Source organism: Dendropsophus ebraccatus, chromosome 5 (assembly GCF_027789765.1).
Source record: "Dendropsophus ebraccatus isolate aDenEbr1 chromosome 5, aDenEbr1.pat, whole genome shotgun sequence".
Taxonomy (NCBI): domain Eukaryota; kingdom Metazoa; phylum Chordata; class Amphibia; order Anura; family Hylidae; genus Dendropsophus; species Dendropsophus ebraccatus.
The window spans coordinates 46,512,211-46,539,762 of record NC_091458.1 but is presented as its reverse complement, the minus strand read 5'-3'; the positions used below and the strand labels follow the sequence as shown (position 1 = coordinate 46,539,762).

General features: G+C 47.9%; 1 protein-coding gene across 1 annotated transcript in view; it reads right to left on the bottom strand.

The window, feature by feature from the left end:
- ESYT1 (extended synaptotagmin 1) overlaps positions 1 to 19,125 on the bottom strand; it is a 64,475-nt gene extending 45,350 nt beyond the window's left edge. The window contains exon 1 of the mRNA XM_069970056.1: positions 18,706 to 19,125. Within this exon, the coding sequence (XP_069826157.1) occupies positions 18,706 to 19,011 (306 nt within the window). The 5' untranslated portion in view covers positions 19,012 to 19,125. The remainder of the gene's footprint in view (positions 1 to 18,705) is intronic.
- Between the last annotated feature and the right edge of the window lie 8,427 nt (positions 19,126 to 27,552).

Genomic DNA, 27,552 nt, shown 5'->3' with positions numbered 1-27,552 from the left:
GCCGCCTGGAGTGAAACAACCACAACTTATAAGTCCCTAAACTGGTCAAACACGAAAAGGCTGGAGCTACACAAGCTTTCTCTACAAAGCAAAGGTAACCAGTCATGCTAAAAACCTATGGTCCTAATCTGTGACTGGCCACCTTCCCTGTATGGGTGTGCTTTAAGGGATAGCTGTCTATATAAACAGGACTCCTCATACACCTTCATGGACGAAAGATCGTCCAGCTGTCAGTTCTATCTCCTGTCCGCCGCTCATCCTGCTATGTACCATAATGTCTGCAGATTAGACTGCATTTTTAGGGTACACCCCTAAGCTGATGAAGGCCATGCTTGGCCGAAACGCGTCCTTGTACCATATGTTTGCTACACTACAATAAAGAAGCATAATCTACTTGGTGAGTGCCGGGCTCTTCCTAATATCTGAACATTTTTCTCACCTCGAGCACCACCGCCACGGAAGTGCCGTCTTCTACATATTTCTGCATTTTCAATAAGACAGGTTCCTCTTAAAGGTGACCTTGTGATTGTGATGGTTTTAGATTATAGGCCAATAGCCTGAGGCTGTAATAGGAGACATTCTGATGACATCACGTCCCCTCCTGACTTGTAAGCCGCTGACACGGAGGTTGTTGGTATACTAATCCATTTGTTCACCTAAATATATGAATTTTATCCATCTACTTAACTTGTAAATATACACGGATATATATATCCTATATGTAGAATACTACGTTTTTATTGTGACACGAACAAGTGAAGCTAAGTTAAAGACAGCAATCATAAATCTGCAGTATTAAAGGGGAACTATCAGCAGGTTAGACAAATCTAACTGATGCCGATAGCCCCCTATAGCGCCAGGGACGCTGAGGAGGAAGGTCTGTCTCTTACCTTCCTCCTCAGTGCCGGTCCCTCACTCTTAGATGGCATAATCTTCGTCCGGGAGCACTGCCCAACCCTCCCAGCGTCATCCGGCCCTGTCTAGTGATTATCAAATATTGTGTACATTTAAAAGAGCTCAAAGTGGAGGTGAGGGAGCAATAATACTGATACTCACCTTCCACTGCCTGGAAATTCTTGCCTGTGTCTCGATGCCTAGAAAAAGCTCACCCAGCAAATCACTGACTGAGGCAGATCACCTCTAAACCGAATGATAGCACTTTCTATATACTAGTTACATGATCAGCTGGGAAGTTTCTATGTGATCTTGGTGGTGACCCAACCCATGCGAGATGCAACCATGTGCTGCCGCAACAGATGGAAGTTAATATTAAACAAAACTGGTTCACTTCATGCACTTGGCAAAGAGGAGTTTTTTCACCTGACAACCACATGCTGGGAGATGTAGTTTTATAACAATAGAATGGAGACTTGCAGGTTGGAATATGACGCCAGTAACATTGCACCAGGCAGAATACACCTATTATAGAATCTAAAATGATCAATGACCTACACCAGCGATGGGGAACTTTTGGCCCTCCAGCTGTTGCAAAACTACAATCCCCATCATGCCCGGACAGCCAAAGCTAAAGATGTCCCTGGCCTACACACAGATGTGAATACAGTCTGGTTATTAGAAGTAGCTGTGTTCTAAAAGTTCAGAAGTTTCCGGTCATCTTGTCTCCTCGAACTGAAGTATGACTTTCTTGACCGCTCTCACGGTTCATCCGTTCTTCTGTTTGTTCTGTCTTGAAACATCAAGCTTTAAAAATAAAAGTGTGACAAGGGTGGAAAAATGGTTTCTATGGAAAACTAGACAACAAACTCCAGCACGGGGGTAATTTTATCCCATATAGTCCGTGGAGAATGAGGAATTCCACATATGTTACAAGCAGATGTATATACCGCACATAGGAGGACGGTGCCGGCAGCAGATCAGGGTGTTAGGTAGAAAAACTTGTACAGACAAGAGGAGTATCGTGTGCCCTGGGATATTATTATACAGATAGAAAATGAAAGCAGCCATCAGGGAGGGGACACTGTAAGACATTATTTTTCATCAGGCCTGTATACCTGCTGCGAGGCTAGAACAAGCTGATCCTGATATCAGGCTATGCACATCTGCAACATACAGATGCAGTTGTTGGAATAGTCGTTTCTCAGTGTGTTCTTTACCTATATACATGTTCAGTTAGTCTGATGATAAATTAGGGACAGGTTCCCTTTAAGGATCCTCATGTATCATGGTGATTGACAGAAAGCTTCTGGAAAGGAAAGAGTCATAATGGGGAAAAAGGATGAAAGTGCTATTCCTGGAGTCCCCTGAGATTGTGGCCACGGATGCAGTATTACTTACAATTATAGCTGTGTGCTTAATTCACTAAAATAGATGATGTCTGTATCTATCTTATCCTTCAGAGCCAGACTTTGTATCTAGTAGGCTCTGCTCCCCCTTCATAATGGAGCCTGGGCAGATCAGTCTACAAACAGATCCTGACTAATCGGGTCTGTATGGTTTCCATTGGGGTTTCAGTACTTTGTGATGGGAATACTATTGCAGCAGACAACCATTCAGCAGACAGCTATAGCTACAGTGAAAGATATCGGATCCTCTACTAGAAGCCTAAGCTGGTGATGGGCCTTGGCTGTACTGACCATTGTATAGTATTGTTTCACAAACTCAGAACATTGGGGTTCCATGAGGCTCGGGTTGGCTTCCACAGCAGACAGCATTACTGAATGCAGCAATAAAAATGGAGAAATCGTGCAACCTCACCTCGCTCACCTTTTTTAAAGAGAGTGCTGCACCTGATTGGTTGAGCAGCTGGTATACTTTAATTTGTTCGAATTTTGAAGCTAATAGGAGAACGACACAAAGCCAATGCCAGGGAACAAATCCAACATGCCCCAATTCTTCTCTGTCCTGACAAATGTCATTGCCAGGAGGCTCCCAAACACGAGATGGTCAGCCAACTTAATCTAAAGTTGTTAAAAGAACAGACAATCAGTGGCTGCGGCGGGGTACTGCACCAGTTGGCTGAGCGGGACGTCCAGCTGGGAACCCCCAAAGCAAGCCTGAGCGTGAAGCAGGTACAGTATGCTCCAGCCGGCGAGGGGGGTAATCCTGCTGCGAGTATGTATTCTCATAGAAAATACAAGGCAATGGATCCGCAGTGGATTACGCTGTAAATTTGTAGCGTAAAATCCATTGCGGATCAGGTACATGTGAATGCCCTCTTAAAGGGAACCAATCAGCCCAATTGGGCTGATATGGTTCCCAGGAGCGCTGTATAAAGCTCCTGCAGCAGCCGCGGCACGTACCAGCTGCGGCTGCAGCAGGAGCTTTATACCGGAGGGGAAAAAAAAAAGTTTTATTCTCCGGGCGCGTTACAGACACGGGCGGGGAAGTAGTCATCTGGGCGGCTCCCTGCCCTTGTCTTGTCACCGCTCTCTGCCTGTCAGCACGCTTGAAAGGGATGGCTGACAGGCAGAGAGGTCAGTTACTGGCCTCTCTGCCTGTCAATCATCCTGCGGAGCGCGCTGACAGGCAGAGAGCGATGACTAGACACGGGCGGGGAGCCGCCCAGATGACTACTTCCCCGCCCGTGTCTATTATCTCTAATCTGACCTAGTACTGTCTGCTGCCACCTTTGACCATGCCTGGAAATGTCCAGAGCAGTAGCATATCCCTATAAAAAAAAAAACCTCTTCTACTCTCCAGACTAGAAATAATACACCACTACCTGCAGGACATACAGCAGCTGATAAGTACTAGAAGACTTGAGATTTTAAAATGGAAGTGAATTACAAAACTAATTTTTTAGAGAAAAAAAAAAAGAATTAAATGAACAACCTTAAATCACAGTGATCATAAACAAGGTATAGACCAGTTATCAGGACAAACACAAAACAATTGTGAGCTTATATGAAATCAATTTAAATAAAAAAAAAACTAAGAAAAAAAAAGGATATATCTGATAAGAATCAGGTTTACTTGTGGATAAGACGCTGCTGCAATCTCTGAAAAATGAATCACAAAAGCAAACAGGAAAAAATAGGATTAGTCCTTACCGGTAAGCCGGTTTCTTCGAACCTTCACGACGGCACCATAGGAGGATGGGTTGTACCCTAGGGACAGGAAAAAGCACGAGAGTTTAAAAGCCCCTCCCCTTCCTCCCAACACCAGTGCCTTATAACAGTCATTTAGCACCACGTGAGTATCATATTTAATACAATACTAGGGAGGGATACTGGTGCCGTCGTGAAGGTTCGAAGAAACCGGCTTACCGGTAAGGACTAATCCTATTTTCTCTTCTCACCTTCACGACGGCACCATAGGAGTAATACCAACCATTAATCTTAGGGAGGGACCACAGCCTGAAGAACTTTTCTGCCAAAGGTCAGGTCTTCATTTGACTGCAATAGTAGTCTGTAATGTTTTATAAACGTATGGGGAGACGACCAAGTCGCTGCCCTGCATATTTGTTCTAATGAGGCAGATGCTCTCTCTGCCCAAGTAGTGGAGACTGCTCTTGTAGAGTGTGCCTTGATATTGATTGGAGATGGAAGGTTTTGAGCTTTGTAAGCTTCTGCTATGGCATTCCTTATCCATCTGGCGATGGTACTCTTTGATACTTTCCTGCCTTTATTCTTGCCCTGAAACTGTATAAATAAATTCTGGTCTATTCTCCATGGTCTTGTAGCTTCAATGTACTGGAGAACTGCTCTTCTCACATCCAGGGTATGGAATTTCTTTTCCAGATCATTTTTTGGTTCTGGACAAAAGGAAGGCAGGACAATATCTTGGGATTTATGAAATTCAGTCACTACTTTAGGAAGAAAGGAGGGGTCTGTTTGTAGTACTATACGGTCATCAGATATAGTACAGTAAGGTCTACGGAGCGTGAGGGCCTGAATCTCACTCACCCTTCTTGCGGAGCAGATGGCTACCAGGAAAACTGTTTTGTAGGAAAGTAATCTACTGTTGATTTCTGAAATGGGCTCAAAAGTAGATTTTGTCAGACCCTCTAGGACCACATTTAGATCCCATGTCGGATGGGAAATCTGAGTTCTGGGATTAATCCTAGATGCTGCCCTGATGAATCTTTTTATCCATCGATGATCTGCTAGATTAGTGTCGTAGACGGCTGATAGGGCAGAGATCTGAACTTTTAAGGTAGCTGGTTTGAGACCTTTTGATAGTCCCGCCTGTAAGAAGTCTAATATCTGAGATATATTAGGTTCTGCCGGGAAAGGTGGAGGACTTCCGCACCAGGAAGAAAAAACTTTCCAAACCTTTAGGTAGATGGAAGTTGTTACCTTTTTCCTACTTTGCATTAGTGTTGATATTACACTTTCTGAAAGTCCTTGACTTTTTAACATTTCCCGCTCAGGATCCATGCTGAGAGGTGTAGTTTTGTCGGATCTGGATGGAAAATTGGGCCCTGGAATAGAAGGTCTATTTGTTGTGGGAGAATTACTGGGTCCTCCCGCGTCAGGTTCTTTAGAAGACCGAACCAGCTCCTTTTTGGCCAATAGGGAACAATAAGAATGACTTTGGACTTTTGTTCCCTGACCTTCTGTAGAACCTTTGGTATTAGTGGTATTGGAGGGAATGCGTACGCTAGTTTTGCTTCCCAGGTCTGGGTTAGAGCGTCTATTGCCGTAGGATGGTCCTTTGGATTCAGGGAGTAAAAGTTTTTTACTTTCCTGTTTTTCCTTGTAGCAAATAGGTCGATCTCGGGAAGGCCCCAACGATCCACTAGTTGATGGAACACTTGATCTTTTAGACACCACTCTCCTGGATGTATTTGGTTCCGGCTGAGAAAATCCGCTTCGGTGTTTTCTGTCCCCTTTAGGTGAGTTGCCGATAGGGACAGCAGATGTGACTCTGCCCAGGAAAAAATCTGTTGGGAGGTTAACCACAGGTGATTGTGTTTTGCACTCCCCTGGTGCCTTAAGTGTGCTACCGTCGTCATATTGTCTGAGAGTATGTGAACGTGTACCCCGTCTAGGATGTTCTGAGCTGCCAGAAGGGAGTTTTGTACTGCTTTTAACTCCCTGAGGTTCGAGGAGTCCTTCCTTTCTTCTGGTTTCCAGAGTCCCTGGAAGAAATGGGTCCCCAATTGGGATCCCCAACCTATCTGGCTTGCATCGGTTTTTAGAATTGTCTTGGGATGAGGATTCCACTGTATCCCCTTCTCTAAGTTTTCTCGATTTAGCCACCAGTGTAGTGATTTTTTTACCTGTGGCGAAATTTTTATCTTTTTGTCCAGTCCGGATGGCTCTTTGTTCCATACTTTTAGGATCTGCGCCTGTAGGATTCGTGAATGGGCTTGGCACCATGGCACTGCCGGTATGCATGATGTCATTGACCCTAGCACTGACATGGCTTCTCTCACCGAGGATAGAGGGGCATTTTTGAATTTCCTTATCTTTGTTAGAAGTTTTATAATTTTTTCTTCCGGGAGAAAGGACATCTGTAGGTTGGAGTCCAGAAGAATCCCCAAAAATACTTTCCTGGGAGATGGTATTAAGTCTGATTTGGACTCGTTGACAATCCAACCCAGTCTGGATAGTAGGTTGTGAGTCGTTTGTAGATCCTGACGGACCTTTTCCTGAGAATCTGCAATTATCAGAAGGTCGTCCAAGTATGCCACTATATTTACTCCCTGTAAGTGTAGGGAGGAAACCACTTCCGACATCACGTTGGTGAATATACGTGGAGCCGACGAGATCCCGAACGGGAGAGCCCTGAACTGGTAGTGGTATATCTTTTTGTTGATCTGGATTGCAAACCTCAGAAATTCCTGAGACTGAGGGTGAATTGGGACGTGGTAATACGCGTCCTGGAGATCTATGGAGGTCATCCATGCGTCTGGAGCTATTAGAGGGGTGGTAGACTTTATGGATTCCATCTTGAACTTGGTGTATTTTACAAATTTGTTTAGGGGCTTCAAATTTATAATTAGTCGGAAGGATCCATTTGGTTTTTTTACAAGAAAGAGATTCGAATAATGACCCGCTCTTCTTTCTTTTAATGGTACTGGAGAGATGACTTTCATAAGATGTAACTTTTTTACACTCTTCTCCAGCTCTGATTGTAGGGGAATTGTAGACTGCTTGGATATGGTGAACCTTCTTGGAGGGGGATGAGTGAATTCTATCTGGTATCCCTTCCTGATGATGTCTATTACCCAGTTGTTCTCGGTAATAGAGGCCCACGCTCTTGAAAAGTCCTGCAGTCTTCCCCCTACAGGACAAACGTCACTGTTTGTCCTGGGAGGCTTTGGGGTTGAAAAAAATATTTCTCCCCTTGCCTCCTTTTGAATAGCTCCATCGGCCCGTCTTCCCTTTGCCTCTATAATTCTCTTGAAATTTTGGGCGCTTATATTGTTGTTTCTTTACTGGTATTTTTTCTTCGGGTAGGGCCTTCTTTTTATCCGCCGTCTTCTCGATAATTTTATCGAGAGGTGCGCCGAATACGTACTCTCCTTCGAATGGAATACCGCATAAGTTTGATTTTGCGGTGTTATCCCCCGTCCAATTTTTTAGCCAGAGAGCTCGTCTAGCGGCATTTGTGAGGGCACCATCCTTGGCGGCGAATCGAATAGATTCTGCTGTGGAATCTGCCAGGAAGGCCGTAGCATCTTTTAATAGGGGTAGTGAGTCTATTATTTTTTGTCTAGAACATTTGCTATTTAAATGGCTCTCCAACTGCTCTATCCAAACATGCAGAGCCCTGGCCACGCAAGTCGCCGCAATGTTATTTTTTATAGAGTATGACACGGTTTTTCTTTTTTGGTAGTAGGAGTAGGGTCCTTAGTCTCTGTTACCGCAGTAGCAGTCTTGTCAGACGTGGAGGGATCCATCGTTGAACAGAGACGATCCGATCCACCGCTTGCCGAGCTTTTGAATGACGCGCGCGGGTCCTCGGCGTGGGTTTCCGGGACGCGCGGCGTCTGACGTCACTTCCGGCGTTCCGACGTCAACCGGAAGTGCGTCGCCCGGAAGTGCGTCATTCCGTCTGGCGCTGCGACCGCGGCCATGCACGCGGTGAGCAGAGCCCTTGATAGCCGCCAACTTACCCACAATCTGAGGAGATCGCGCGGCTTGTCCTGGAGTCGGCGCGAGGTTCCACGGAACGCCGGAGCCGCTCCACTTAGTTTGGCTTGGGGAGGAAGGAAGCCCAGAGGCCCCGATCGACCCCGCCGGTAAAAACAGAGAAAAAAAAAAAAAAAATTAAGGAATAAAAGGTAATTTCGAGGGGATCCCTTCCTGCTTCATGCGGATCCCCTCCCTCTCGTGCCTGCCCTAGTGGGACAGGAAAAAGCACTGGTGTTGGGAGGAAGGGGAGGGGCTTTTAAACTCTCGTGCTTTTTCCTGTCCCTAGGGTACAACCCATCCTCCTATGGTGCCGTCGTGAAGGTGAGAAGAGAAATGAGTAATTTAACTCTTAAAGCCCCAGAATGTTTTCCTGCTTCCTCAATGGTCAGCACTTATTCTCATGGCCTGCTGTAAGTGCATAGTGCAAAGAAAGATGCAGCCATGGTTATATTTATATGTACAAAGGTGTCAAACTCAGGCCCTCCAGCTGTTGCCAAACTAGAATTCCCATCATGCCTGGACTGCTAAAGCTTTGGGTGTCCAGGCATGATGGGAATTGTAGTTTGGCAACAGCTGCAGGGCCTGAGTTTGACATCTGTGAGGTAAAATGTGCTATTTCTAGTTGTAAGAGTTATACAGAGAATTCTTCCAGGTCTATACAGAATAATGAAGTTGTCTTGTAAGTGAGATGAAGGCCGCAGTGTTTGCTTTCCCTCAGCTCTTCATGTATGACAGGAATGTGACTCAGAAGATGGGGGGAAATATCTGAGAATTTGCCAGCAGTAACAGAAGTCCATAAATGTCCATGGAAGAGAGAAAAGCTTCTACAGACACAAATCCACACAAGATAGAAGGACTGCAGCCACGCTCCATATCTACTACTACATAAAAGACTGTCAACTGCATACATAGTAATTACAAAATAGACATTGTCCTCAGAGCTCACACTTCTATACATTTATTGTATGTAGAAACTCTTTATGCCATCCATACTGCAACTATAGTCAGAATTCATTATCACTTTAAGAGCTCTATAACCCAAAAAGATGACAAATTAACTAAAGAGTCACGTATTTCATCCACTGTACACAGAACTATCAGAAAACACCAAGACATAGTGAACAATGAGAAAACAATAAAAGGTAGAAGGTCAATGATAAGATAAGAAATAACGTAAAATAAGTAATATAAAGGCTCAATGACTGCTAATGTGTCAATTACAGATCACAAGACCTGAAACAAAGATATCCAATCTATAAATGAATCACATGTGAGGCACAGTATATACTGCCACAGTGCAACATGGAGATATACTGCTATATAACTCCTGCTATAATAACAACTTCTGGTATAATAATGCAAAAGAAAAAAACACAACAGTAACAAAGTAAGACTAAGGCCTGAAAAATTTGCATGTAATTGCTGCAAAAATGTACTGATGTGTGAATGAAGCCTAAATGGTCCCAGCGGCATAAACCCAGCAGTACAAGTATATGGGCCCCTAAAGAAACATCAGCCAAACCTACAGATCTCAGCATGACCCGCCGTCTAATGTGCATGGAGTAAAGAAGAGCCCAGCTTGAACACGCTCAGGTCCATCTCAAGCATCTCTAGAGAGGTCTCCTGATTCTCCTCCAACACAGGATGACAGAACCATTGTTATACAACCCTACAATAAAGGACAGGATATAACACTATTATGTTATTACAATAAATATATAGACTTAAGAAGTTTGCATACACACTTACGTGTATGTGTGTGAGGGGGGGGATCTCTGATCTTTAAATGGATGGCATGCATAGTTTGTACATTTTGGCAAGTAAAATTCCTCCTCTAGTAAACACAACCATGGAAATCATAAAAGTAACGTACCGTGACACCAGACTGTGGGAAACTGGATAAGGCATGGCCAGTGGAAGGATGTATTCTGCTCTTTTAGGCTGGGTTCACACTATGTATATCTCAGTCAGTATTGTGGTCCTGCAACCTTAACCAGGAGTGGATTGAAACACAGGAAGGATCTGTTCACACAAAGTTGAAATTGAGTGGATGGCCACCATATAATGGTAAATATTTGCTATTATTTCAATACAACAGCCGTTGTTTTAAAATAACAGCAAATATTTGCCATTAAATGACGGCCATCCACTCAATTTCACCATTATGTGAACAGAGTTTTCAATCCACTCCTGGTTTTGGTTGCAATATGAGGAACACAATACTGACTGAAATATACGTAGTGTGAACCCAGCCGTAGGCTGTGTTCACACTACATATATTTCAGTCAGTATTGCAACCAAAACCAGGAGTGGATTAAAAACACAGAAAGGATCTGTTCACACAATGTTGAAATTGAGTGGATGGCCGCCATATAACAGTAAATAACTGCCATTATTTCAATATAACAGCCGTTGTTCTAAAATAACAGCAAATATTTGCCATTAAATGGCGGCCATCCACTCAATTTCACCATTGTGTGAACAGATCCTTTCTGTGTTTTTAATCCACTCCTGGTTTTGGTTGCAATACTGACTGAAATATACGTAGTGTGAACGCAGCCTTAGAGTGTAATGGAACAGAGAATTGATTATAGTGGATATCTGGGGAAGGAACTGGGCATTTATCATAATGATGACTACAACATGTATATGGGCCCTAAGCTGAGACCATTGTGTGTCTACAGGCTCCCTCCTACCGTCTCACTTCTCATTCTCTTCTTCTTATCTCCTGGAAACACAAGCAACTCGTAATGGCTAAAGGGGGCCTGGTGTGCGAAAGGGCAAAGCATTCCAGTGCCTGGTTCTGGCCAAGATCTGCCGTCCCTGCCCACGTACTGAGCCACTCTGGGCAGCTTTTTATGTCTGCTTGTGCCAACCCTCAACCCAGGCAGGGCGACTCCTGTAAACCACACACCCACATTACATGTTATATACATACATTCTAATGCAGGGGGGTAGGGAACCCTGGCTCTCCAGCTGTTGCAAAACTACAACTCCCATTATGCATGAACAGTTAAAGTTAAAGCTTTGGCTGTCCAGGCATGATGGTAGTTGTAGTGCGCAACAGCTGGAGAGCCAAGGTTCCCTACCCCTGATCTAATGTATCAACTAGAAACATATATGGAGCTCAGTAATGGAGCAGGTCACAAGATAGAGCTAAAAATGTGTAAGACTCAGTTTTTTGTGGCTCCAAAAAGCCCTTGACATTCCTTCAGTATCGGAGCTCTCCCCGCCTGCAGCGTCTGTAATGTCTCTACATGCACTACTGTCCTATACTGGAAATGAGGAAAAAAAAAAACATTTGTTATAACATCCGCCTTCAGCGTTACTGACACCCAAGTAAATGCACAACATAACGTCCACAATAGGACATGGTGCACATATGAGGACAGCCCATTCCGTAACGGTCTGGGTTCAGCGCCCCCCAACCAGATGAAGGAGCATCAGCCGGTATCAGAGTATTTTCACCCTGGCTAATCTCATCTGATCCGATTTTTGTCAGTCTTGCTCTCATTGAGAAAAAAAACACTGAGCCTTAGCTGAGGCTTTAGGGTTTGGTAGCTCTCTGGATGGATGTCAGGTATACTTTCTCTCTTCCTGTATGAATTCTTGTATCTGCGCCATATGAATAAGTAGTCTAACAGGTTGATCGATTGTCAGGAGATCCAGGAATCCACACCGCCGCGATATAGATAGGGATAGTAACACATAACTATCAACAATATAAAAGAAGTGATCATTCCTACATTCAAATAGTTATACGTCTATTAGGGCTGCAATACCAGACCCCATATGGTTCTTCTGAACTGAACTTGTATCAACATAAAAACTAGAGATGAGCGAACTTATCGGCATTTGCTGTATCTATGTTTTTCAGGCAGTCCTAGGGCTGCATCCATCTTCTCCAGCCACCAGGAGTCAAATGCTGATAGTTCGGGTTTGCACAATCTGAAGTTCACTTATCTCCAATAGAAACCTATGGTCATCTGTATGCTGAAAAAAGAACGGATATGGAAGATTTACTGCCAAAAGTGACAAGAAACTTCTTGGTGCGTATAGAACGTGAACTTAGAGCCCAAGAAAAGGACAGGCAAACTCTGATGATGCATGCTAATGACCACCCTATGAAGGTGGATAAGGCCTGCGCTACACAATCACTGCGTTCACATTAAAGGTTTTGCCCAGGCTTAAAAGGGAATCTGTCAGCTGTAATTCATGTTCTAAACGTCTGACACTGTTAGATGCTGTTAGAACAAGGAGACACATGGTACCTTTCTTTTATCTATCTGTGCTTCCATTATGTAGGGAAATGCTTTTATTCTCTGGTACAAGGAGTCAGAAACTTTTCCAAGCTTCTGTATTGCTGAAAGCAGGAATGTCTCTTCTCTCCCTCCTCCCTGCTTGACTGACACCTGGAAGCAGAGTCCTAAGCAGGATCACGTATCAGAGGAGGATTAAGGAAGTGTTACAGCTTGGGAACGCCTCTTTGACTCTTCTTACTATGTGACAAATGCATTTTTCTATGTTCTGGGATCACAGACAGGAGGCAAATAAAAACATACCTCTGCATACCAGAGAGTAGGGCTGGGTGGTATACCGTTCTATTGTGTAGTATTAACATACCCTTAGGCCCCCTCCACACCTCCGTGGCCATTTTTACGGTCAGGAACCAATGATCAGGAAGGCTTTCAGGAGGCTTCAGGAAGCCATTAGTTTTTCCGGACAATTAAACCATAAGAACATAAAAACGAAGGGAAAAAACAAACAAACACAAACTGCTGCAAATAGGGTCCTATGGGGCATCTGTGCTGGAATTCTGGACAATTGTAGGACATATTTGCTGGCCAATTTTCTGGCATGGACACCCTCTAGGAAAAATCCTGAAGGGTGTCCATGCCCCATAGAACCCCATGGGTAAGAAGATCTATTGGTTTTCTTGATAAGAAGTCTGGATAGATTTTCCTGAAGTATGAAGGGAGCCTTATACTCACTTAACTGCTCCCTACCTTGTTCCCATTCTGAATGGGCAGATCAGTCATGTGTCCAAGTAGATGGGGGCGGCTGGAGAGGACAGAGAATGCAGGGGGCCCAGGAAGCAGTGGAAGATCAGGAAGGTATTACTTGTTTTGAATACATTTTTGACTTGTTGCAGAGACATGTCAGAAGTCGGAGATCTCACCAATCTTTAGATCAGGGTTGTCAAACTCAGGGCCTTCCAGCTGTTGTAAAACTACAATTCCAATCATGCCCGGTCAGCCAAAGCTTTAGCTCCCCAGGTATTATGGGAATTGTAGTTTTGCAGCAGCTGGAGGGCTGCCTGTGCTGCAGATAGAGGCAGGAGAAGCGTGCAGCTGTGTGCTTTACTCCCTGGCTTGCTGCATGGCATGAGCTCTACTATACATTTATAAAGCGAAGAGACAGGGATCATTTGTTATATGTCCCGTCAGCAGGATATAGTGCTGACACATTCCCTGTAATGGTCAGATACAATGACTCGCCCGCATTGATTTTACAAATGGCTTCTACCCATTGTAAAATGCAGCTGATGTGAGACCTCCCTAAGCTCCAGAGAGGACATGCGTCCCTGACCCTCGCTCAGCCTTCAGTAAAAGGTTAAAGTGCCGTTCTAATGTCAGAAGAGACTGATGATCGATAGCAACCTTCAGCTTTTATGTGCAATACACATCCAGCTTATTTCGGCCATGTAGGTGACAGGAGACACCACACAGAGAAGCAGAAGTGAAAAGTAGGTGCTACCCCCCCCCCTCCCCTCCCCAACCCAGAGGGGCCATTCACATCATGTAAGTGACACACATGGCTACATCTGCCCCAAATATAAATATGCCAACCACATACACCCTCATGGGCGTCATTCCGGCCAATCACACGACACATTCTGCACCGGTGAACACTGCAGAGGCTGGAGGACTTGTGCGTCCTCTTCTCATTCACTATAGAGTTATTTCCACCATCATCACTATCTCCGCACCTGGGCTGGGACAGACTGGCAGCCACTGATGTTGGATTTCCTGACATTTATTCAGTCTAAGATTCCTTTAGACCGGTGTGCCCTAGTATGTGGCTCTGCAGCGGGTGTAAAACTACAACTCCCAGCATGGCCTGACAGCTGGGAGTTGTAGTGTCACAACAACTGGAGAGCGACAGGTAGAGAAAAGAATAAAGAAACTCCATACTATTCCACCAAACACTGAAGACAAGAACTTTGTGACATATTACTGCCCTGTCCGAATGGGCACTCAGTTCACAGCCCTGGTCTGACTAGGGGCACAGTGGTGGCCACACAGTACACAGGGGCACAGTAGTGAGCACTTAGTCTGAACAGAGGCATAGCAGTGGGCACAATGGGGCACACAGCCTGACCACGGGCACAGCGGCGGCCCCACAGTCTGACCGGGGGCACAGCGGCGCCCACACAGTCTGACCGGGGGCACAGCGGAGGCCACACAGTCTGACCGGGGGCACAGCGGAGGCCACACAGTCTGACCAGGGGCACAGCGGAGGCCACACAGTCTGACCAGGGGCACAGCGGAGGCCACACAGTCTGACCAGGGGCACAGCGGAGGCCACACAGTCTGACCAGGGGCACAGCGGAGGCCACACAGTCTGACCAGGGGCACAGCGGAGGCCACACAGTCTGACCAGGGGCACAGCGGAGGCCACACAGTCTGACCAGGGGCACAGCGGAGGCCACACAGTCTGACCAGGGGCACAGCGGAGGCCACACAGTCTGACCAGGGGCACAGCGGAGGCCACACAGTCTGACCAGGGGCACAGCAGAGGCCACACAGTCTGACCAGGGGCACAGCAGAGGCCACACAGTCTGACCAGGGGCACAGCAGAGGCCACACAGTCTGACCAGGGGCACAGCAGAGGCCACACAGTCTGACCAGGGGCACAGCAGAGGCCACACAGTCTGACCAGGGGCACAGCGGAGGCCACACAGTCTGACCAGGGGCACAGCGGAGGCCACACAGTCTGACCAGGGGCACAGCGGAGGCCACACAGTCTGACCAGGGGCACAGCGGAGGCCACACAGTCTGACCAGGGGCACAGCGGAGGCCACACAGTCTGACCAGGGGCACAGCGGAGGCCACACAGTCTGACCAGGGGCACAGCGGAGGCCACACAGTCTGACCAGGGGCACAGCGGAGGCCACACAGTCTGACCAGGGGCACAGCGGAGGCCATACAGTCTGACCAGGGGCACAGCGGAGGCCACACAGTCTGACCAGGGGCACAGCGGAGGCCACACAGTCTGACCAGGGGCACAGCGGAGGCCACACAGTCCGACCAGGGGCACAGCGGTGGCCACACAGTCCGACCAGGGGCACAGCGGTGGCCACACAGTCCGACCAGGGGCACAGCGGTGGCCACACAGTCCGACCAGGGGCACAGCGGTGGCCACACAGTCCGACCAGGGGCACAGCGGTGGCCACACAGTCCGACCAGGGGCACAGCGGTGGCCACACAGTCCGACCAGGGGCACAGCGGTGGCCACACAGTCCGACCAGGGGCACAGCGGTGGCCACACAGTCCGACCAGGGGCACAGCGGTGGCCACACAGTCCGACCAGGGGCACAGCGGTGGCCACACAGTCCGACCAGGGGCACAGCGGTGGCCACACAGTCCGACCAGGGGCACAGCGGTGGCCACACAGTCCGACCAGGGGCACAGCGGTGGCCACACAGTCCGACCAGGGGCACAGCGGTGGCCACACAGTCCGACCAGGGGCACAGCGGTGGCCACACAGTCCGACCAGGGGCACAGCGGTGGCCACACAGTCCGACCAGGGGCACAGCGGTGGCCACACAGTCCGACCAGGGGCACAGCGGTGGCCACACAGTCCGACCAGGGGCACAGCGGTGGCCACACAGTCCGACCAGGGGCACAGCGGTGGCCACACAGTCCGACCAGGGGCACAGCGGTGGCCACACAGTCCGACCAGGGGCACAGCGGTGGCCACACAGTCCGACCAGGGGCACAGCGGTGGCCACACAGTCCGACCAGGGGCACAGCGGTGGCCACACAGTCCGACCAGGGGCACAGCGGTGGCCACACAGTCCGACCAGGGGCACAGCGGTGGCCACACAGTCCGACCAGGGGCACAGCGGTGGCCACACAGTCCGACCAGGGGCACAGCGGTGGCCACACAGTCCGACCAGGGGCACAGCGGTGGCCACACAGTCCGACCAGGGGCACAGCGGTGGCCACACAGTCCGACCAGGGGCACAGCGGTGGCCACACAGTCCGACCAGGGGCACAGCGGTGGCCACACAGTCCGACCAGGGGCACAGCGGTGGCCACACAGTCCGACCAGGGGCACAGCGGTGGCCACACAGTCCGACCAGGGGCACAGCGGTGGCCACACAGTCCGACCAGGGGCACAGCGGTGGCCACACAGTCCGACCAGGGGCACAGCGGTGGCCACACAGTCCGACCAGGGGCACAGCGGTGGCCACACAGTCTGACCAGGGGCACAGCGGTGGCCACACAGTCTGACCAGGGGCACAGCGGTGGCCACACAGTCTGACCAGGGGCACAGCGGTGGCCACACAGTCTGACCAGGGGCACAGCGGTGGCCACACAGTCTGACCAGGGGCACAGCGGTGGCCACACAGTCTGACCAGGGGCACAGCGGTGGCCACACAGTCTGACCAGGGGCACAGCGGTGGCCACACAGTCTGACCAGGGGCACAGCGGTGGCCACACAGTCTGACCAGGGGCACAGCGGTGGCCACACAGTCTGACCAGGGGCACAGCGGTGGCCACACAGTCTGACCAGGGGCACAGCGGTGGCCACACAGTCTGACCAGGGGCACAGCGGTGGCCACACAGTCTGACCAGGGGCACAGCGGTGGCCACACAGTCTGACCAGGGGCACAGCGGTGGCCACACAGTCTGACCAGGGGCACAGCGGTGGCCACACAGTCTGACCAGGGGCACAGCGGTGGCCACACAGTCTGACCAGGGGCACAGCGGTGGCCACACAGTCTGACCAGGGGCACAGCGGTGGCCACACAGTCTGACCAGGGGCACAGCGGTGGCCACACAGTCTGACCAGGGGCACAGCGGTGGCCACACAGTCTGACCAGGGGCACAGCGGTGGCCACACAGTCTGACCAGGGGCACAGCGGTGGCCACACAGTCTGACCAGGGGCACAGCGGTGGCCACACAGTCTGACCAGGGGCACAGCGGTGGCCACACAGTCTGACCAGGGGCACAGCGGTGGCCACACAGTCTGACCAGGGGCACAGCGGTGGCCACACAGTCTGACCAGGGGCACAGCGGTGGCCACACAGTCTGACCAGGGGCACAGCGGTGGCCACACAGTCTGACCAGGGGCACAGCGGTGGCCACACAGTCTGACCAGGGGCACAGCGGTGGCCACACAGTCTGACCAGGGGCACAGCGGTGGCCACACAGTCTGACCAGGGGCACAGCGGTGGCCACACAGTCTGACCAGGGGCACAGCGGTGGCCACACAGTCTGACCAGGGGCACAGCGGTGGCCACACAGTCTGACCAGGGGCACAGCGGTGGCCACACAGTCTGACCAGGGGCACAGCGGTGGCCACACAGTCTGACCAGGGGCACAGCGGTGGCCACACAGTCTGACCAGGGGCACAGCGGTGGCCACACAGTCTGACCAGGGGCACAGCGGTGGCCACACAGTCTGACCAGGGGCACAGCGGTGGCCACACAGTCTGACCAGGGGCACAGCGGTGGCCACACAGTACACAGGGGCACAGCGGTGGCCACACAGTACACAGGGGCACAGCGGCGGGCACACAGTACACAGGGGCACAGTAGCGGGCACACAAGCAGGCACAGTAGCGGGCACACAAGCAGGCACAGTAGCGGGCACACAAGCAGGCACAGCAGCGGGCACATAGGGGCACAGCAGCGGGTACACAGGGGCACAGCAGTGGGCACACAGTACACAGGGGCACAGTAGTGGGTACACAGGGGCACAGTACACAGGGGCACACAGTACACAGAAGTGGGCACACAGTAGACAGGGGCACAGCAGTGGGCACACAGTAGACAGGGGCACAGCAGTGGGCACACAGTACACCGGGGCACAGCAGTGGGCACACAGTACACAGGGGCACAGCAGTGGGCACACAGTACACAGGGGCACAGCAGTGGGCACACAGTACACAGGGGCACAGCAGTGGGCACACAGTACACAGGGGCACAGCAGTGGGCACACAGTACACAGGGGCACAGCAGTGGGCACACAGTACACAGGGGCACAGCAGCGGGCACACAGTACACAGGGGCACAGAAGTGGGCACAGCAGTGGGCACACAGTACACAGGGGCACACGGTACACAGGGGCACAGAAGTGGGCACACGGTACACAGGGGCACAGAAGTGGGCACAGCAGTGGGCACACAGTACACAGGGGCACAGAAGTGGGCACACGGTACACAGGGGCACAGAAGTGGGCACAGCAGTGGGCACACAGTACACAGGGGCACAGAAGTGGGCACACGGTACACAGGGGCACAGCAGTGGGCACACAGTACACAGGGGCACAGCAGTGGGCACACAGTACACAGGGGCACAGCAGTGGGCACACAGTACACAGGGGCACACAGTACACAGGGGCACAGCAGTGGGCACACAGCACTCACCCAGGAGGGCAGCTCGTTCTTGCTCTTGAAGATGCTGTGCGCCGTGATGCGCTCCTCGCTCTCCAGGGACTCGCACGCCAGCTTGAAGCTCTCCCATTTGTTGCTCCGTGTACTCTTCCAGCACAGGAAGCCCACCAGCCCCAGCACCACAAACACCACACTCAGCCCCAGGTAGCCGCACAGGTAGACGGGCAGTAAGAGCAGCAGCCTCTGCCCCACAGCCCACAGGATGGCCACCACGTCGGAGCCTGGGGCAGGGGTCGGTTCGGGGGCAGGGGCGGCTGGGGCGCTCTGGGCATCGGGCATGGTGAGGAGCAGCTGCTGACACTGTACACGGCTCCCTGCCTACCGCATACCACTGCCCCGTTACACGCAGCGATGTTTGGAGGGGCGGGGCATCTCGTCACGTGCACAAACTGGGTGGGGTCGGCAGTGCAATAGAATGAATTAGACGAGTCTGAGTGGGAGGTAGCGGCTGCAGAGGAGGCGGGGTGCCGGGGAACACTGGCGGGCTTGTTCGGGGAGGCTTCCTTGTACGTCGGATAGAACTGTATAGGAGAAAGCCCCTGTGATCTGTACATACGTGCGCCTCACAATTATCTATACCCTCAACTTTTAAATAATCATGGGCGGCTAACGCTTTCTGTAAACATTTGGTCCGGAGGTGCTACCGTAGCTGATAAGCGCATGCGTGTGGAAGAGACCAGCTGTACTTTTTGCGGGCGCCTGTTTAGAGGCAGCGTATGAATGATAAAGAAAAAACAAGCAGTGTTCTGCATTATACAGTTGTTGCCTACTACTCCCATCATGCCTTGCCAGTCTTCAGCTTATAGTGGATTTACACGGAACGATGTATCGTTCGAATTTGCACAATAACGATCGAATTGTAACGATAATCGTGCATGTAAACGCAGCGAACGATCAAGCGACGAGCGAAAAATCGTTTATTTTGATCTTTCAACAAGTTCTCAAGTCGTCGTTCGCAAAAAATTCGCAGATCGTTCAGTGTAAACAGTCTTTCAATGATTTCCCCTATGTGTGAGATAGGCTTAAAGGGGTAGTCCACCAAAAATGTTTTTCCTTCAAATCAACTGGTGCCATAAAGTGCCAGAGATTTGTAATTCACTTCTATTAAAAAAACTTAAGTCTTCCAGTACTTATCAGCTGCTGTGTGTCCAGCAGGAAGTGGTGTTTTCTTTCCTGTCTGACCCAGTGCTCTCTGTTGCCTCCTCTGTCCATGTCAGGAACTGTCCAAAGCAGGAGCAAATCCCCATAGAAAACCTCTCCTGCTCTTCAGACTGGAAATAATACAACTTCCTGTTGGGCATACAGCAGCTGATAAGTACTGGAAGGCTTGGGATTTTTTAATAGAAGTAAATTACAAATCTCTGGCACTTCATGGTAGCAGTTGATTTGAAAGAAATTTTTTTTGGGTGGACTACCCCTTTAAGCGATCGCAAAACGAATATTCCGTACGATGTATCGTTCCGTCTAAACGCCGATCGTTATAAAAAAAAAAAATTGTTCATTCAAAATCATTAAACGTGCGATCGGGCGAATTATCGCTCCGTGTAAAACCACCATTAGTCAGCTACATAATCTGGGATGTGGTTTCCTAGCTGTAACAAAACTACAACTCCCAGTATGCCAGGACAGTCTTAAAGAGGTTATCCAGCGAAAATCTTTTCCGTTCAAATCAGCTGGTTTCAGAAAGTTATATAGATTTGTGGTTTACTTTTATTGAAAAATCTAGTCTTCCAGTACTTATCAGCTGCTGTATGTCCTGCAGGAAGTGGTATATTATTTTTAGTCTGACACAGTGCTCTCTTCTGCCACCTCTGTCCAGAGCAGCAGCAAAACCCCATAGAAAACCTCTCCTGCTCTGGACAGTTATTGTCTGGGACAGAGATGTCAGCAGAGAGCACTGTGTCAGACTGAAAAGAATACACCACTTACTGCAGGACATACAGCAGCTGATAAGTACTGGAAGACTTGAGATTATTTTAATAGAAGTAAATCACAAATCTATATAACTTTCTGAATCACATTGATCTGAAAGAAAAATATTTTCGCAGGAGTACTCTTTTTCAGCATAGTCACCAGCCATGACATGTCAATTCTTTGAGTGGAGAAGAGAAGTGAGCAAGAAATCCCACTGGCCTGTCACTGCACAGACGGGTTAAGAAGCTTCAGTGGCAAGCGGGGAACAGACAGGAGAACACTAGGGTATATGCTTTATTACTTTCTATATAAGCAAGGACTGCACAGACATCGCTAAGGGTCCATTTACTCAAGATTATCTGCCAAAGATTTGAAGCCAAACCCAGGAACAGACTATAAACAGAGAACAGGTCATAAAGGAAAGCCTGAGATTTCTCCTCTTTTCAAATCCACTCCTGGCTTTGGCTGATAATCTGTTAGATAATCTTTCCGCAGCGGTCCCGGCCTGTAATTGGCTGAGCGGCCTGTCAGCTGACAGGCCACTCTGAAGTTAGAGCGCGCGGGACCCGTGGAGAAGAAGACGGCAGCAGCAGCCCTGAAACGTGGATAGGTATTGTATATAGTTAAGCAAGGGCTGCAAGGACATCGGTAACTATGTCCCTGCAGCCCTTGTTTAACGATTATCGGGCAATGTAATGGTGCGTTTACACAGGCAGATTTATCTGACAGATTTTTGAAGCCAAAGCCAGGAATGGACCATAAACAGGGAACAGGTCATAAAGGAAAGCCTGAGCTTTCTCCTCTTTTCAAATCCATTCCTGGCTTTGGCTTCCAAAATCTGTCAGATAAATCTGCTTGTGTAAACGCACCATAATAGGCCCAGTAAACGAGTGACGATCTAGCAGATCGCTGCTTGTTTACAGGTATTATCGGGCCCCCATCGGCCCGTGTAATACCACCCTTAGGATAATGTACAATCATTGAGCTATTTAGTAGGCTCTGTAAGCGCTTACTGCTGTGATCAGGCCGTGTAATACAGCTCTTAGCAATCCTCCATACACAAAAGACATTCATCCTGTCCAGCTGGAATTAGTGGGTTTGCCTGACCTTGCATTTAAAGTGTCACGTCATTTCGCAAAACTTGTGACATGTCATACATCAGATTTCAGAAAAAAAACTAATTGGCAGCAGAAGTTCAACAGCAAACTGAAGGTGCAAGTGCTTACCGTACATACTTCCCTCGGCGTACATAAACACCTGCTCTGTAGATATCAAAAAATGAGGATCTTAGCAAACCATTTGATCAAACAGAGTGTACCATGTCATCAAGTTAAAGGTGTTATCCAGCGCTACAAAAACCATGGCCACTTTTTTTTCCCCTCTGTTGTCTCCAGTTTGGATGGGGTTTGGAACTCGGTTTTATTGAAGTAAATGGAGCTTAATTGCAAACCACACCTGACCTGGAGACAAGAGAGAGGGAAAAGTGGCCATGTTTTTGTAGCGCTGGATAACCCCTTTAGGGTGCGTTCACACCTACAGGATCTGCAGCAGATCAGCAGCAGATTTGATGCTGTGTTCAGTTATTTAAATGAAATCTGCTGCAGAAAATCAGCTGCAGATCCTGTAGGTGTGAACGCACCATTAAGGTGTTTTCAGGGACATGGTCCTACTCCAGCATTCCCACACTAGCAATAACCTCTCCTGGGTAAATAAGCCTACAATGGGCAGATAGGGGGCCAAATCTTTATTTATAGCACCCTTGGGACATGAGTGGAGTGCAAGCCAACAGCAGGTAGCCACCCCCCCACATTCAACAGAAAAAAACAAACAAATTGGCAGCACCTCTATGCCTCTGTTCACACCGTAGGTTGTACACCACATGTGGCTAAAAAAAAAAAAAAAAGTGTAGCAGCAACCTGCAGGTTGACGTTGCACTATTTGTATTATGTCATAGGGACATGTCAAAGGTTTTGATCAGTCCAGGTCTGAGTGGTCAGACCCATACCAATCGGGAGACCACGTTAAACGCGGTCCTCCCCCGGCTCTGTGTCACATGATCACTCTGGCTTATTATGGAGCCTGACTGATTATGTGGACACAGAGTGGGAAGAGGACGCAGGGCAGCATGGTCCTCTCCCCGATTGTTCTCTCAAACAGTACGGATCTGAACACTCAGACCCGAACCGATGAAAACATAGGACATGTCGCTTGTATCTTTATGTCAAAAGTTTTGCAAAATGACAGTGACAGTTTAAGGGCCGTTCACACTACGGAATCGTCAACCTGCAAGTGCTAGGATGTATATACCAGGGATGGGTAATCTTCGGCCCTCCAGCTGTTGCATAACTACAATTCCCATCATGCTTGGAAGGAAATTGTAGTTTTGCAACAGCTGGAAGGCCAAAGGTTCCCCATCCCTGGTATATACACTTGTGTATTACGGGGGGAGAATATAGGGTTAGTCCTAGCCATGCAGGCTGCTGCATTGGACGTTTTTCATCCTGTTGGATCTAGTCTCACGCAATGCAAATCAGTATTTACTTGTAATGGGTCCAGAGTCTGGCCTCCTCCTACTTTTATCAGTAAGTGACAACCTTCCCTGTATATATTCCTTATACAAGATAAGACATCACTGAAGTACAATCAGTTGTTGGTGAGATACTGTTAGCCATTTCTGTCCACGTTTATGATACCTTATGGGTGGCAGAGGAACATTACTATTTCCCAGCAAGAACTTTTACAAAGATATAAAAAAGAATAGGACCCAGAACAGACCCAAGTGGCCACGACTTGTCAACACAGAAATGGCCAGAACATAGTCACTTACTCATTTGGTCTATTGAAATGAATGGGTACAAGCCAGTATATATTGGCATACTGTTCTGCTGATCTATACCCTGCATGTAGTCGACATTACAAGTGTAAGGGCCCTATTCCACCGGACGATTATCGTTCAGATTATCGTTAAATCGTTCGAATCTAAACAATAATCGTTCGGTAGAATAGCAGTTAACGACTAACGACCGAACGAGAAATCGTTGACCGTTTAATAAGACCTGGAACTATTTTTATTACTGCTTGTTCGCAAATCGTTCACATTGAATACGACATCGTTGGGTCATTTGCAGTAGTGACGAACGCAATAGCGACGACAAGACCGCAAGAACGATCATAAGTAACGATTATCGTTCCATGTAAATGTGCGAACGATTTCAGGTCTTTTGCAATAGCGGTCGTTTGGATCATTTACGATTATGCGAACGATAATAGTCCCGTGGAATAGGGCCCTAAGACCTGGACCTATTTTTATCGTTGCTCGTTCGCAAATCGTTCACATTGAATAAGACGTCGTTCGGTCCTTCGCAGTAGTGACGCACACAATATCGACGACCGCAAGAACGATCTTAAGTAATGATTATCTTTCTGTGTAAATGGGTTAACGATTTCAGGTCTTTTGTAATAGCGGTTGTATGGATAGTTTATCGTTAACGATTATGCGAACGATAATCGTCCCATGGAATAGGGCCATTAGTCTAGCCTAAACTGATATGCAAATGGTTGCCGACTGATGCAAACTGATGGACAAAGTCAGTTTTTTAAAGCCAAAATGCAAACGGACAACGAAAAAAGGAGAGCATTTTGCAATCAGTTTGCATCAGTCTGCTCAGCAGTTTTTTGCTTATCCATTCAATTAATATGAACGGATCCGTTAGCAAATAAGAAAAACGTTAGTGTGAACTCAGCCTTGTTTTTTTTTCTTTGGTTTCTCACTTCTGTGCATGCTCTGTGAAATGACCGATGAAAATTGTTTACTTGCAAACGGATGTAAAGGGCACTTTCCGTTTGTGTTTCTTTTTTTCAAACGGAGGGAGAAAAGCTGCATGCAGGACTTCTTTCTCCGTTCACAAAAACGGAACCCTGACAGAATACATGCAAACGGAGCACAATAAAAATACATAGAAATGAGTGGGGTGTTGGATGGCTACGTCAGATTCTGTTTATGTTGTTTAAAAACGCAACAGCTAAATGGAACTGTGGCGGAGAGAAAAACGTCAGTGTAAACCTAGCCTAAGAGACATAGGAGAAGGTTTGGTAGGTTAGGATAGTGACATAGGAGACGGTTTGGTAGGTTAGGATAGTGACATAGGAGAAGGTTTGGTAGGTAAGGATAGTGACATAGGAGAAGGTTTGGTAGGTAAGCATAGTAACATAGGAGAAGGTTTGGTAGGTAAGGTTAGTGACATAGGAGAAGGTTTGGTAGGTAAGCATAGTGACATAGGAGAAGGTTTGGTAGGTAAGGATAGTGACATAGGGGAAGGTTTGGTAGGTAAGGATAGTAACATAGGAGAAGGTTTGGTAGGTAAGGTTAGTGACATAGGAGAAGGTTTGGTAGGTAAGGTTAGTGACATAGGAGAAGGTTTGGTAGGTAAGGTTAGTGACATAGGAGAAGGTTTGGTAGGTAAGCATAGTGACATAGGAGAAGGTTTGGTAGGTAAGGATAGTGACATAGGGGAAGGTTTGGTAGGTAAGGTTTGTCTGTTTGCTGACGACACAAAAGTGTGCCATAGGGTTGATATTCCTGGAGGTGTCAGAAATATAGAAAATGATTTAGCTTTGCTAGATAAGTGGTCAAAACAATGGAATCTGCAGTTCAATGTTTCCAAAAGTAAAATAATGTACTTGGGGAGGAGGAATCCTCTATCCGAGTATCACATCGGCAGTTCTGTGTTAGCAAAGACTGCAGAAGAGAAGGATTTAGTAGTGATTTCTAAAGGTAGGTTCAGACTACGGAATCCGCGCAGAGAAGTTGCTGTGGATTCCGTGGCTTGTACACAATCCATAGACACCATTCTATGGCCAGGCCGATTCCGAATCGGCCCAGCCATAGAATGGTGTCTATGGAGCCGGTGGATATGCGCGCCGCCATGAACGGGACCAGCCATGGAATCGTATGCTGGGCTGTATAGCAAGAGGTATAACCAGTAGGAATAGGGAGATAGTGATCCCGTTGTATAGAGCTCTAGTGTGTGTGTGTGTGTGTGTGTGGGGGGGGGGGGGGGCTTTCAAAACCATTACACATGTTAAAGGGCAATACTATAGGATTCCTCCACTTTTTCTGATCCGTTCCTGGCTTTTTATACGGTAATTTATGGCTTGGCTGTGTGAACACACCCTTAAGATCAGAAATAAGTAATAATAAAGAGCTGTTCAATCTAGGAAATCAGGAGTACACGTTGCTCTGTATCACAGTTGGATAGTGATTCACTTCTTCCCCACAGAAAATGAAATATAATAAAAATGAATGTGCAATTGAAGGAAGTGAAAGTGGGTGTGGGTCGGCATTACTAAAGTACCAAGGCATATTGCAGCAAATGAGTGCTAAACTGGATGCTAAAAGTTTTGCCTCAGCAATATTACTTAGTGTAGAAGGGGGTTGAGAGAATAGGACAATCTGAAGGTGTAAGAATCTCATCTCAGCTCTGCTGCTTTCATACATATGGAGTCATTTCTTTATTGCAGCTTTGGCCAATAATTGGTCCGTATTAGCAATCAGCCAACGAGCAGGAAAATGCCTGCATGTCGGCTGACTGGATCTCTTCACAGACAGTAAAATTTATCTCTATAATCTAATACAGGAGACGTGTGGTCGATAGAAAATAATGTTAATGGCTGCACAAACAATACTGTGATCAATCGTGTGGCCCGGCCACGCAACTGATCATACCTTATAAAGACACTGAAAACAAGTTCCAATCTCGCTGTTCAGCACTTGCTTTCTGGCATGGACTGGAAAATATCACTGCATGTGAAAGGGTTTTAAGGGCCCTATTACACGGAAAGATAATAGTGAAAAAAAAAAAAAAATCGCTATATTGTTCGAATTTAAGCAAACGACTAACGAAAATTTGTATGCTGACCATAAAATTATTGTTAATCACTAATCGGAAACCCTTTGGTGTATGTACACATCATTCATTCGTTATTACGATTGAAAACTAGACTGTACTAAGGATTGTAATTACAACTATCGTTCCATGTATTATGGTCAATAATTGTAGGACATTCGCAAAAGTTTAATAATCTACTGTTTAATAAACTGTTGCCTTTGAGACTCATGAAAAACAGAAGTCATTTATTTTATGTGTAGCTGCTCACTCCATGCCTCCTTAGACATCAACATTTAACCCTCACAAGATCTTCCAGTAAATGTTTTTGTCACGCTTGTGGTCAGTCGTAGGCCGTGGCTTTACAGAATTTTTTGCAGTGCAGCAGTGGCATTCCATTGAAGTACACTAACGTGCAAGTTTTTACCCGATTTTAGCATGACCTTTTTTATTTTTTAAACAACGAAGTATCAAAGAGAAAAATAAAAAATGTGTGAAGGGAAAGCAGTTGGACTTGAAGTCACGCAACAATAGTCTGTGTGCAGGCCTGATAGCAATAAATGAGCTCATACTGCCATCTGCTGGGCGGAAAAAAAATTGCTGATGAAAACAAGCTGATGATACCCTATCATAGTCTACTCACAGGCATAATACACTATACTATTAGTTCTGTAGTGTATTAGTATCTCTTAATAAGGATGTGATTCAACAGCCCCTTACAGCATACCTGTCATAGTCAGGGCTTTGAAGTGTCTGTGTGCTGCCTCTGAAAACGCCCTAAGCATCAGTGAGTTATGCTCAATAGCCCTTTTCTTCTTAATAAAGTTCGTGCACAGAACTCATTGAAGTTTCCACAGCAAACCAGACTTCCATGGACAGTTGTGGCACTATTTTTGGAAGAAATCAGCCATGTTCTTCCACTGTCAATAATCCCTTTAACCCTTTAGGGCCCAAGACCCTTGGGCCTGGTCAGCCACCGTAGTTATGACACAGGAGGCTTCAGGGAAGCATCCTGGTGTCA